At 40.9% G+C, this 14032-nt stretch overlaps 1 protein-coding gene across 1 annotated transcript in view; it reads left to right on the forward strand.

Annotated features, from left to right (window-relative positions):
* The window catches only part of lrrc75bb (leucine rich repeat containing 75Bb), a 33088-nt gene extending 19056 nt beyond the window's left edge, over window positions 1-14032 (forward strand). Inside the window, exon 4 of the mRNA XM_082157877.1 lies at window positions 12219-14032. Within this exon, the coding sequence (XP_082014003.1) occupies window positions 12219-12780 (562 nt within the window). The 3' untranslated portion in view covers window positions 12781-14032. The remainder of the gene's footprint in view (window positions 1-12218) is intronic.

Here is a 14032-nt window from a genome sequence, read left to right on the forward strand (position 1 = left end):
TGCATCCCACATCCCTGTTTTGTGTCCCATATGTTCCTGCGGACATTTACTCCCTGTGATGTCTTTGAGATTATAAGAGAAATGCACTTAGAGGAGGATTATTATTTTGCATTCCACTCAGATTTATCTTGTTTGGAAGATGTTTAGATATTTTTATTGAAGAAAAAAAAACGTTTTTGGTACTACAATGGGATTTTAATGTTTGATTATCATACAGTACCTGTCAAAAGTTTGGAAACATAAAAAAAAAAATTATGTTTTTGAAAGAAGTCTCTTATGCTCACTAAGGCTGCATTTATTTAATCAAAAATACAATAAAAACACTAATATTGTGAAATAATATTATGAATTAAAAGAACTGTTTTCTATTTGAATATATTTTAAAATATATTTTTATACTGTGATGGAAAAGCTGAATTTTCAGTCTTTAGTGTAAAAATATTTCCCTCCACAATTCGCATTTTAGTTACTTTAATGCATAAAAAGTTTATTTACACATTATTGTAGTATTTGAGGTGGTATTGTCTTTAATTTATGCTGATTCAATGTTTTACATTTAAAAAATAATAATTTATCGCCGCTAATGAGCCAAAAATACTGATTAAGTTTGTAGCATATGATTTAGTTGCCCCCCGAAAAGAATAATAATATTTCTAGCTAGTATAACTTTTTTATTATATCCCTCTATAAAAGTACTGTGGCATTATCATAGTTCATGATGGTAATAAATGGTCTTACATGATATACTGTATACCATGATAATGTCTGATATCATATGCATATACCATGTTATTTAATTGGTACTAAAAATAATTTTGCATTGTGGCATAACAATTAAACACATTTCCTTCCCCGATTCCCATTTTCATTACTATTAATTTAAGTTTATTTATACATTATGGGAGTATTTGCTGTAATGGTTAAATTTTTATGCTGATTAGTTAGATTTTGTTTTATTTAAAAGTTCTATTTTACCACTTTATTTTTTCTTGAAAACAAGACAAAAAAATATATTAAAATTATTTTTGTAGTGTACACTCTAACCCTTTGTCTGCTGTTTACACTCCTTTTGATTTCTTTTTTACGTATTATTTTTTCCATTTCTGCTTCCTGACCTCTTTGTTGGCCGTGTCTAAATGTGTTTGACCTACATACCGTGTGTCTGGGCTGCCCTGGAGAGCCGAGGTTAGAAATGTCATCAACAGGTCTGACTCATCTCTCCTGTTTCTCCAAAGCAGCCCTTCACTCTCTGGTCGCCCTGCTTTTATTGAACTTGAAACTGTCGTTAATTTATCACTCTGCTTTGTTCTCTTCCCCTTTGCCCTGGTTAAAGTGTCGAGCTACTGCACTTACACCTCGACGCTCGATTTAATCCAATCAGATACGCGATTCTGCGAACTCTACCTTGACAACAGTGTTAAGCTGGCATCTTTGAGCCTTATCCCTGATTAATCGTCTATGGAACTCCATGTGGAGAACTTTTGGTACAGAACATCTCACTAGTTGTAAATAACAGGGTGAGCCGACCAAACTGTCATCCTCGTCAGGCATGTTTTGTTTTGACTATTGTAGATTATAGTAGCACATTCCTGATTAAAATTGTTATATATATATATATATATATATATATATATATATATATAATATTAAAATAACAATGAACTATAGTACATCCACAGTATACAATATGATATCAGAAGGTAGTACATGATAATGTTTGATTCTTGTTGTACTGCCTTTTAATATATGCTTATTATTTTAAATTTGTAAAAAATGTATGGCATTGCAGTAATGGAAAATTAAAGGGAAAATGTATGTTATTGTCATGAAAATAATACAAAAACAAGTTACAAATTCAGTACTTTTTTTAATGTAATTAAAATAAATAAATAAATCATTTATTTATTTTTAACTGTGGGGGGAAATGTGACCTGAACATGTTTTCATGAGATTCACTCATTAAGACTATGGTACAGTGAAAATGTGTTTATCATTTTAATATCTATAAAAATTAAATTACCATTTAATTATACATTATATGGTAAAACCACATGATTTTCTAAGGTATAATAGAGCTGCACAATTCTGGATAAATTGAGAATCACAATTTTTTTGTTTCAAATAGAGATTCTCCCACGATTCTGAACACACAAGTAAACAAAATAACGAAATTTACTAGAGGTTCTGACAAAATGCCAATTGCAGCTGTCTATTTCAAATGTTTAATTAATCTGAATCATTTAAAAAACTCTGTTTGAATGAATGATTCAATGACATTACTGAATGAATCAGTGTTTTTGAATGAATCTCTTGAATGAATGATTCAGTGACAAATACATTTTCTAACAGTCACTAGTCGCGATGTAATTGATGAGATCGTTATTTAAAGTGCCAAGTTACTTTCTAAAGGTGATTTGTTCTATTTTGATCGCTACTGTTGACATCAGTGTTTTTTTTCTGAACTATAAACTTTTATCCCAGTACTTCTGTGATAATAAGAATATTTGTAATACTATGTGGTTTAAAAGACTGTTTGTGAAGCTGTTTCACATGACAACTGCTCTCTCTGGCTCAACGGCAGCGCCAACGAATGTTGAATTTGAATGTTCCTTTATTATTTTGTCAAATATCAAGCGTAGCGTCAGTTCTGGCAGGTCACGTTAGTCAAGCTCGCATCAGCTGACTCTCAGCTGATCCACGTCTACCTATAGGAATACGACGCCTGTCACTGTATTCCTATATAAGCTCTTCAGTATTATCAGCAGCTATCGCGTTTCTCAGGAGTGATTACCCTCCTCCCTCCCCAGCTCCTCCTCCCTCCCCAGCTCCTCCTCCATCCCCAGCTCCTCCTCCCTCCCCAGCTCCTCCTCCCTCCCCAGCTCCTCCTCTCTCCCCAGCTCCTCCTCCATCCCAGCCCCTCCTCCCTCCCCAGCTCCTCCTCCATCCCCAGCTCCTCCTCCCTCCACATCTCCTCCTCCCTCCCCAGCTCCCCCTCCCTCCCCAGCTCCTCCTCCCTCCCCAGCTCCTCCTCTCTCCCCAGCTCCTCCTCCCTCCCCAGCTCCTCCTCCCTCCCCAGCTCCTCCTCCCTCCCAGCTCCTCCTCCCTCCCCAGCTCCTCCTCTCTCCCCAGCTCCTCCTCCCTCCCCAGCTCCTCCTCCCTCCCCAGCTCCTCCTCCCTCCCCAGCTCCTCCTCCATCCCCAGCTCCTCCTCCCTCCCAGCTCCTCCTCTCTCCCCAGCTCCTCCTCCCTCCCCAGCTCCTCCTCTCTCCCCAGCTCCTCCTCCCTCCCCAGCTCCTACTCCCTCCCCAGCTCCTCCTCCCTCCCCAGCTCCTCCTCCCTCCCCAGCTCCTCCTCCCTCCCCACTCTTATCCGTGCTAGGCTGCATAGATGCGCAGGGAGTTCTCGCCCAGAACAGAATTATAATAAGATCGCGTGGGTGTTTGAATTAAGATCGCAATTTTTTTTATAACGATTAATCGTGCAGCTCTTATAGAAATCTATTTAACAACAATATTGATCATTCAAAAAGTTATGTTACAGTATTAGCATTAAAACAGACGAGCCATGAAATCTCTGCCTCGTGCTGAAAAGATGCATTTGCCCTCCAAACGCTTTGATTAGCATAAACATCACATCACTGTATGTAGCCCTTGGCAGAAACCAAGCCAATGTGCCGACACATAAATTCCCAGAGGGCTGACGCATTAAAAAGGCCAAGCAGACAGTCGGCACCAATCCGCTGTACAGTAGAAGAGCTCAAACCAGCTATCAGCCGCTGGGATGCATCCCTTCTGAAGCAATACACTTTAATGCTGTTTCTGTAGCCATTTTGCAATGACTCTGCTAGCTGGGCACCCGCTATGCTACTGTTACATAATCCATCACTTCCTTGCAGACGGCCCTCTCCAATAATTCAACTTTCAAAGCCTTATACAGGCAGGAAGAAGGGAGGTGCAGACATTAGACTCATGCTAGCAAATACATATAAACGTGTAGCATTAGCGGCGGACAGGGTTTGAAGCTTGATCTCTGCAAAACACTGCACTGATGCACTTGCAGAGCTTTGAAGTGTCTTTTTTGAAGTGTTTCTTTCTGCAGATACGAGGGAGCACAGCTCCTAATCAGCCATTTTAGGAGCACCATGCTATCACACGCATTGTGTGCTATTATCATCATTATAATTATTGCTATCATTACTCTTGCCATGCCACGGGCTTTTATCAAAGGGGAGCTGGTTCAATGGCTGCAAATATAACGCGACTACATGTCTAAATTGGGGAAGGTAATGTTATAATCCGATTCAAATCGGGGGTATCTTTTTGCATTATTAGACCAACTTTTCATTAAAATTACTGCGATGATAGCGCCATTGAAAGTAGCCGTAGCCCTCGATTATGCTAAAAATGGGTCCTTCTAGGAACAATCAGTCTTATAAGTAATCTGACATGTTAATATGAACTTTTAAATAATCTAGCTTTTCTGCTTTATCTAGATACCTTCCTATATGCAGTTTAATCTTTAATGTTTTTCACACATTATCAAGTAGCATGTGTTTTCCACTGGCATTGTTGGTTGAGCTAATATATGCTAATTAATTTGTAATTTTTCAGTATTTTTATAGTATTACAGTATTGGAAATATGGGTTTAATTTTATATATATTCTTTATAGAAAATATAAATTCTTATTTTCTCTTTTGATTTGGGGGTAAAATGTGACCCAGACATGTTTTCTAATGATAATTTATATGAATACATTTTTTATTCAAGGTCTAATTGTGTAAATAATGTCCCAATGCAAAATCATTTGAATGGTTCTAAAAAAACTGGGTTTTTTAAATGCATTTTTTTTCTTTTTATTTTCTTTTTTGTGATATTCATTCATTAACATAGTACAGAAAAAGCAACAACAAATAAAACCCAAAATACTATTTTCATATAGTATTATTTGCAATGGTACTTTTCTGATTTATTTATATTCTGTGATATAAGCCTTTTTTAGTCATCATTATTTATTTACTTATTTTACCGTATTACAATAATTGTGTTTAATTGTCTTGCTTTTTTATGCAAAATATAATTTCTTATTTTTTTTTCTTTGGGTTGTGAAATATTCGGCTTTGTTGCTTTATTTAGATTGCTTTCTGTATGCCCCTAATCTTTAACGTTCCTCTCACATTAGCATGTGTTTTCCACTGGCACAGTCGGTGAAGCTCCCGCTCAAATCCATGTCCTAGGTGAAACCCCATGGAGAGGCAGCGATGTCCTGAAATCTCACGTGTGATTGTGTGTTTGTGTTGATTGAGTGTGGGCATGTGTGTTGAGTAGGATTAGCTGCTCCAAGAACTGGCACTACTTCAGTCTGACACTCACTGTTAAGCCCGCAGTGGCCTTCTGACAGGTTGGCATGAGCTCACGGTGCCACACCGAGCAATGGGTGGTATATATATATATATAGCTCTGTCATCCGGGACCTTCGCAGTGCTTTTATACCGAGTTCTCTGTCTACACTTGACTTTATATATAGCCTTGACTATCCCACCAGTAATGAAATGGGATTATCCAACTGGAAAGTCATTGTTCTGTGCAGTTCGTGTTTAAGATGGCTGGGGAAATGTGTATGTGGTACTGCTGAGAGAAAACCTGATTACCACCTGCAGAAGGTTTAGAGAATGACCACAACCATCATCTCTGGAGAGATTCAGAGCCCATGGAGAAGATACATTTCAAAATGTGATTTAGACTGTCCGTTTGGCAGACAAACGTCACATCGTATCGTGTCTTTAAATCTAAATAAAGTCTCAGAGTGTCAGTATGGAGATATATTAATGCAAATGGGCCTTCAAACCTGCCACGTCGTCAGGGCTTGGTAGGGAAATCATCTGAAGAGAGTTTTGACAACGTTATTTTCAGAGTTATGGTGGCATGGTATACAGATCTGCCCTGACAGGTTTTCTTGAGCTGGGCACACACACTACAAGATAATCGGGCCGATTTTGCCCCCCCACTCTAGACAATCCTAGGTAAAATCCTGATTATTTTGATTGTTCTACAGATTATATTATGAGATTTTCCTGTGGTGTGTTAGAGTGATTGAATCTGCTCGTGAAGAATGTCAGGGCTGCACCAATCAGAAATCCTGTGGTGTGGGGGGGAACCCCGAGGACGAACGCGCAAGCACTCTATAGATTGTCACGTGGAACGAAACGATACCAAATCACAAAGCGAGCTGACGGAAGCATAACATGACTTCATCCAAACCTTTTTCTTTTTTACATGAATTTTCTGTAAAAAAAGAAGTGCAAACACTATTATCGCCATTTCTTCTCGCTCATCATCCTTCATGTTTGTTTAATCTAAAGTTAAGTTTGACCGTGAGAGATTTTGTGAGATTGTTAGTCTGGTTGTTTGTGAATGGAATCTGTTAGTGTGTGGTGTCTTGGTCACATCGTGGCACTCCACACACTACAGTTACAAAACAGTTCAATCTTTTTTTTTTTTATCATCAGGTTTGTGGTTTCTCACATTTTAAAAATCTGATACGATTTTAATAGTCTTTTATTGTGGGCCAGCCTTTAGTCAAGCGATTTTACGGCACAGAAGACGCAATACAGATCTTTAGCAAATTAAACCGTGTTTGGTGGTAATGAAACATTGTAACATTAACATTTGTCACATTAAAGTAGTGCTTTTTTGTAATGTCTATTCAATGTTTTTGTCTACCACAATAATATAATTTATTTTAATTTTTGTAATTTTTTCTCTGCAAATATTGATGCATGTGATTAATTTGATTCATTAATGAACATGTTGTGTAATTATTCAGCGTAAAATTATTCAGAATGTGTCTTGTGTGGCGGCCTCCTATATTTAATGCATGTTTCATTGTAATCTCTCGCTGTTTTTGAGGTTGTATTTGATAGGTCATGTAAGCTCTTTGTGAAAACATGTCAATATCCCAAAGGGCAGAGTGGATGTATGAGGCAATTAGAACCAGTATATCTCTCATTAAGCAGGTTGTTCAGCTCCTGTGTGGATTCTAAACTGTTCCACAGTTAATTTAATCAATGGATTTATTGGTTTTGTCATCTGACCTTACACATGACCCTGGGAAATCACTTTTCAAATTCCATAATTTACCTCAATGTTTGATTTTTAGATATTTTAAATGGAAAATGAGTGAAAAATACTATCTGTTCCGTATATATATATAATTTTACTGCTTTTACTAATTATTTTACTATTATTTTATTTTGTAGCAGTTATGTTATTTTTTGATTGCCTGTAAATGGTTAAACATGCTATTTGCCTGATTATTGTTGTAGTTACAAACTCAACCAGTAGGGGCTAACTGACAAACATAACCAGCCAAACCTTGACCTCCTGGGCGATTCCTTTCTTAGAATATTTAGTAATACCATGGTTAATTTTTTCAAAATGCGGTCTAAAATGGTTTGTTCCTATGATCAACAATGTCAGGAGACCATGTTAACAACATCGCTTAGATAAAGAGTGCATGATCTTGAGTCTATACTGGAATTAGCACTTCCATGTTACCTTGCAGATGGGCAACCAATTCTGGATTACATTCTGCTACCTACCCCATCCATTCCACCCCCATTCCAACAACTCCAGGAGCTCTCAGCACCCTTCCTCACGACTATAACACCAACACACAGTGTTGTTATTGAAAAGGGCTGATACGTGCGTATTGTTTGGCTGGACCTCTGGCTCCTACGCAGAAATGTGTGAGCAGCGTGCCAGGCAGCCCCTGTAGAAAAGCCCTTAATCCAATAAGACAAGCCCAAACTCAGAACAATGAGCATACGGCGTAGGAAGTCCAAATCCTGCAGTCACAGCAAAAGCCCCTCTGAATGTAAGGCTGTCATGCCAAGCAGAGGAGAAGCAGATGGACTTTCCCCGCTGCAGAGGGGTGGGGTGCTGCAGGCTGATTGAAGAAGGGAACTGCATTGCTGTTCAGTTGTCAGCTCTCTAATTTAAAGCGTAGTTAATGCACAAGGAGCCATTTCTTATGCGTAAGAGTCTTTATTATTACCCATGTATTCAGAATATTTCATGTTGAAGTAATGCAAAAAATTGGTCTGTCTTCCATAAATATGGAAGACAAGCTGAATTACATTTAATTTCAGGAATCGACAACCTTGCTCATTTAAGCTGATGCCCCCTGGCCGCTGTGTCGTCCACTTGTTCATCTGCAGACTAGTGTATGGGGGAGTTGCAGTGGCGGTACATCGGTGCAAACCACACACAATTGCAAGCATCTCCGTCAGCCCGAGTTGCCACAGTTTTCCGTTTTTTGGTGTGTGTACTCATTTATTCTGACAGCCCTGACTCTCTTGTCAACGTGACTGCTCTGGGCAAGAACAATGACTCATTGAACCCTATCCATACATCCGATTTTCATGTTTCCTTGCCTATTTTGTGAGTCTAAGAAAGAGTCTAATCTAAATGTTGGTCTGGCTTTGCATACATGGATATGCGGAAGATGTGCTGATGGGTAATGTGTGGAGACAGAGTGGGAAATGCAAGCGCTGTGCACATCACAAACAACATTGGTCATCACCGTAAAAAACATGTTGGCAGAGTTAGATTTAAATTGCCTGTAATTTTATGACCCTTTTCTGAGAAAATACACTGTCTGGTTAAGTCACGTGGATTTTGAGATTGAATGATGACTAATGTTTGAATCACTAATATGCTTTATAGGGATCAAGTCAACCGTAACATACTGTCACACATTTCATGTACTCTAATAAGTTGTAGGTGTGTTTTTGCTGTGTAGTTGTGGATATATTTCCCAAAAGTACTTTTGCTCTATTGAACAATCTCCCTGGAGCAACATGCGTTTGGCTTTTGGAATGGAAAATGAGGAATTACCCCAGCATCAAATATGCTCAAAAATGCATCAAACGTGCTGTCAATGTTCGTATTGTGTTTCTACTGTTTTTAGGTATCAGAAATCGCTTTTGCATTGGCAGGCGCGGAATTCTACCACTGAACCAGCAATGCTTGTGGAACCCTATTTTTGATGTTGCCTCAATGGGCTTTCACAGGCCTGCTTTAAAAATGCCCTAAAAAATCACTTTTGCATTGGCCGGGAATCGAACCCGGGCCTCCCGCGTGGCAGGCGAGAATTCTACCACTGAACCACCAATGCTTGTTTAGATCCTTTTCTGATGTTGCCTCAGTGGGATTTCACAGGCCATCTTTCGAAGGTGTGAAAAATGTGTCTCTCAAAATGCACTTTTGCATTGGCCGGGAATCAAACCCGGGCCTACCGCGTGGCAGGCGAGAATTCTACCACTGAACCACCAATGCTTATGGAACCTTATTTTTGATGTTGCCTCAGTGCGGTTTCACAGGCCATCTTTCGAAGGTTTGAAATTGTTGTCTCTCAAAAGGAACTTTTGCATTGGCCGGGAATCGAACCCGGGCCTCCCGCGTGGCAGGCGAGAATTCTACCACTGAACCACCAATGCTTGTTGAGGTCCTTTCCTGATGTTGCCTCACTGGGATTTCACAGGCCATCTTTCACAGATGTGAAATTTGTGGCTTCAAAAGGCTCTTTTGCATTGGCCGGGAATCGAACCCGGGCCTCCCGCGTGGCAGGCGAGAATTCTACCACTGAACCACCAATGCTTGTTGAGGTCCTTTCCTGATGTTGCCTCAGTGGGATTTCACAGGCCATCTTTCGCAGATGTGAAATTTTTGTCTCTCAAAATGCACTTTTGCATTGGCCGGGAATCGAACCCGGGCCTCCCGCGTGGCAGGCGAGAATTCTACCACTGAACCACCAATGCTTGTTGAGGTCCTTTCCTGATGTTGCCTCAGTGGGATTTCACAGGCCATCTTTCACAGATGTGAAATTTGTGGCTTCAAAAGGCTCTTTTGCATTGGCCGGGAATCGAACCCGGGCCTCCCGCGTGGCAGGCGAGAATTCTACCACTGAACCACCAATGCTTGTTGTGGTACATTTTTGATGTTGCCTCAGTGGGATTTCACAGGCCATCTTTCGAAGGTGTGAAAAATGTGTCTCTCAAAAGTCACTTTTGCATTGGCCGGGAATCGAACCCGGGCCTCCCGCGTGGCAGGCGAGAATTCTACCACTGAACCACCAATGCTTGTTGAGGTCCTTTCCTGATGTTGCCTCAGTGGGATTTCACAGGTCATCTTTCACAGATGTGAAATTTGTGGCTTCAAAAGTCTCTTTTGCATTGGCCGGGAATCGAACCCGGGCCTCCCGCGTGGCAGGCGAGAATTCTACCACTGAACCACCAATGCTTGTTGAGGTACATTTTTGATGTTGCCTCAGTGGGATTTCACAGTGTGAAAAATGTGTCTCTCAAAAGTCACTTTTGCATTGGCCGGGAATCGAACCCGGGCCTCCCGCGTGGCAGGCGAGAATTCTACCACTGAACCACCAATGCTTGTTGAGGTCTTTTCCTGATGTTGCCTCAGTGGGATTTCACAGGTCATCTTTCACAGATGTGAAATTTGTGGCTTCAAAAGTCTCTTTTGCATTGGCCGGGAATCGAACCCGGGCCTCCCGCGTGGCAGGCGAGAATTCTACCACTGAACCACCAATGCTTGTTGAGGTACATTTTTGATGTTGCCTCAGTGGGATTTCACAGGCCATCTTTCGAAGGTGTGAAAAATGTGTCTCTCAAAAGTCACTTTTGCATTGGCCGGGAATCGAACCCGGGCCTCCCGCGTGGCAGGCGAGAATTCTACCACTGAACCACCAATGCTTGTTGAGGTCCTTTCCTGATGTTGCCTCAGTGGGATTTCACAGGCCATCTTTCACAGATGTGAAATTTGTGGCTTCAAAAGTCTCTTTTGCGGCTTCAAAAGTCTCTTTTGCATTGGCCGGGAATCGAACCCGGGCCTCCCGCGTAGCAGGCGAGAATTCTACCACTGAACCACCAATGCATGTGGCACCCTTTTTTTGATGTCTTAGATGGGATTCACCACAGGGGGCCAAAGTTTCGGAAAAAATTGAAGCTTCCCAGGGCGCCGCCATTGATTAGCAGACCTGCTGTTAGCATTCCATTGACTCTCATTCATTTTGGCGTCACTTTGACAGTTAATAACTTTACATCTGAGGCGTTTAAAGACTCCATTTGTCCATTATTTATTTCTAAAGAAACACGAAAATGTATAAAAGGCTCCATTACCTTGTATCTTACGTTGTGGCCCCGTAGAAGCCGTTTTTGTAAAAATAGGCTAACGATTGCGTCATAACCACGCGCGACTCTCTGTCGCACAGTAGAGAAATTACGGCATGGTCAGGAGGAGAAGCTCGCGGGCAATCGGGCGACGTGGAGGTAAAATGACAAAATAATTAATCAGAATACTTAGCAGAAGCTTCTCCTGCTCCTAGCTCATGGACAGCTCCTACTTACACTCTCCGTCTCTGCAAGTTTCGGAAGGGAATGATTCAGATTTCTCTTGGCACAGCTCCGTTGAATCCAATCCAATCGCTGTGTCCATTTATTTTACTGTCTATGGGATTCACAGGTCAGCTATTGAAGGTGTGAAATTTTTGCCTCTCAAAAGGCAAGTTATGCATTGGCCGGGAATCGAACCCGGGCCTCCCGCGTGGCAGGCGAGAATTCTACCACTGAACCACCAATGCTTGTTGAGGTTCTTTTTTTGATGTTGCCTCAGTGGGATTTCACAGGCCATCTTTCGAAGGTTTGACATTTTTGTCTCTCAAAAGTCACTTTTGCATTGGCCGGGAATCGAACCCGGGCCTCCCGCGTGGCAGGCGAGAATTCTACCACTGAACCACCAATGCTTGTTGAGGTCGTTGTTTAATTGCCTGAGTGGGATTTCACAGGCCATCTTTCGAAGGTTTGAAATTTTTGTCTCTCAAAAGGCACTTTTGCATTGGCCGGGAATCGAACCCGGGCCTCCCGCGTGGCAGGCGAGAATTCTACCACTGAACCACCAATGCTTGTTGAAGCCCTTTTTTGATGTTGCCTCAGTGTGGTTTCACTGAACCACCAATGCTTCTTGTGGCCTTTTTTTTCTCACCAGAAATGTACACATCTTTTATAAATAAAAAATTTGCACAAAAACAAACAAACAAACAAAAAATATTTTACTATGTGTATGCTCTAAATGAATAATTTTGACTCATTATTATAAAAATGGTAATTTAATGTGAATTGCTAATGCTGTTTTTTTTTTTTTCACAGTCTTAAAACTACACTGAAAAAGAAATTAGCAAATGATACCGTGGATCTGTCTGGTATCCCTCTCTCTGGGCGTGATTTGCATCGTGTGGCATACTACCTTCAGAACAATGGTTCATCTGTGACAGCAGTGGACATCAGCTTCACGGAGCTCCAGGATGAGAGCTTGCGACTTCTTCTACCATTCTTAGGAGCGTTACCCAAACTCACCACACTTGCCATCAACGGTAACCGACTGACTGTAGCTATCCTTAAAGACCTGATAGAGGTGGTTAAGGACCCCAAAAAGTTTCCCAATTTGTCCTGGGTGGATCTGGGCAACAATGTGGACATCTTTACTGTGCCTCAGCCATTGCTGGTCGCACTACGCAGACGCTTTGGAATGAGAAGCAGTCTACCTACCATCTACGAATACAGCGAGGGCCAGGGCAGCAGCTACTGCCTAGAGACTTCTACTGAGGAAATCAGTGTGTTTGAGGAAGAGGAGGATGACCTGGAAGACCATCTGATGCTGGAGCCCTGGAGTGTAGAAGAGAAAAATACACTGCATTTCTGTGAGAGGTGATGGACCCTGGTTCCTTGTGGTTTGGTATTGTTCTTTTGCTATTCTTATACTCCAAAATACAATGTATCAACATTGTAAAAGCATGAAGCGCCCCTTCACCACAAAACCAAACTTGAGTGCCATGAGACAAAATGGTTATGTAAAGTTGGTGCATGGAGGTGGGATTTTGAAAGAATTGAAAGGGGAAGAAGTATCAGGACATGTTCCACACTCCCACCATCTTTATTCTTAGTCCAGTTGCTGCAGAAAGAACCAGCCAATTGTTTGCCAAGTTAAACTTAAATTTAGGGTCAAACACTGACTGACCACATGTAACAAATTTGTAACACGTAAACCCATTACCACAAGCCAGTCTTTGCCACCCACATCAGCAGCCGATGTGAATATTTAAAGTTTTGCTTGTGATAGATACAGTCAAATGCTCCCCTCTGAGAAGGCTTTTGTCCAGGGTATATTCGCCTCAATTAGAAGAGAGCGAGGAGAGGTGAGAGAAGAGAGAAAAAGGGCTGCTGGAGTGCCTGCGGGCTAGAAAGAGACTGATGTCTATGTGGTTCAGTCTGTGTGTGTGTGTGTGTGTGTGATGTTGTTCTGATGCAAATGTAGCTTTAGCCAGAGCTCATTAAACAGGACACAGGCAGCCGAGAGACTAACAATGCCACATGAACGGCGTGATTATTTTTCTTTAAATCTCATCCAGTTAGCAGTGAGAGGTAACATTACACGACACGTAAACACATGGCAGCGTTTTATCAGCACAAGAAACATGTTTGTATGGTCACAGTTGAATTGATTTCAGTGTTTTATAGAAAAAAATTATTTGATTCATGTGAATATTTACTATTTTTTAAACAAATTTGATGTAACAGAGTTCATTTATTAATTATTAAGGCTGTGTGTGTGCGAACGCATGAGTGTTTGACAGTAAACGTGACCTTTTGAGTTGTTTTATGATGCCCTTTGCTCCACAGGAGGTGTTTCCTTTACAGACGTGTGTCTGATTTGCACTTTACATGGCGGGCTTTTCTAGTTGGCTGGCCATCTCCTGTCGTTTTTTTGTTTGTTTTTTGTCCTGTTTATGACTCCGTCTCAATTTTAATTGTAGTTCAATGTTCAGTTCTAGTATAAATGTCACAAATGGTGTGTTTCTAATGGCTTTGAGCGCCTGGACGTTCTTTATCTTTCTGTTTTTTTTAATAAACACTAATGAATGATTGTTCTTGCTATGTGAAATAAACACTGTTTGTAAAAAAAA

This window comes from Leuciscus leuciscus (assembly GCF_965113295.1).
Source record: "Leuciscus leuciscus genome assembly, chromosome: 24".
Lineage (NCBI taxonomy): Eukaryota > Metazoa > Chordata > Actinopteri > Cypriniformes > Leuciscidae > Leuciscus > Leuciscus leuciscus.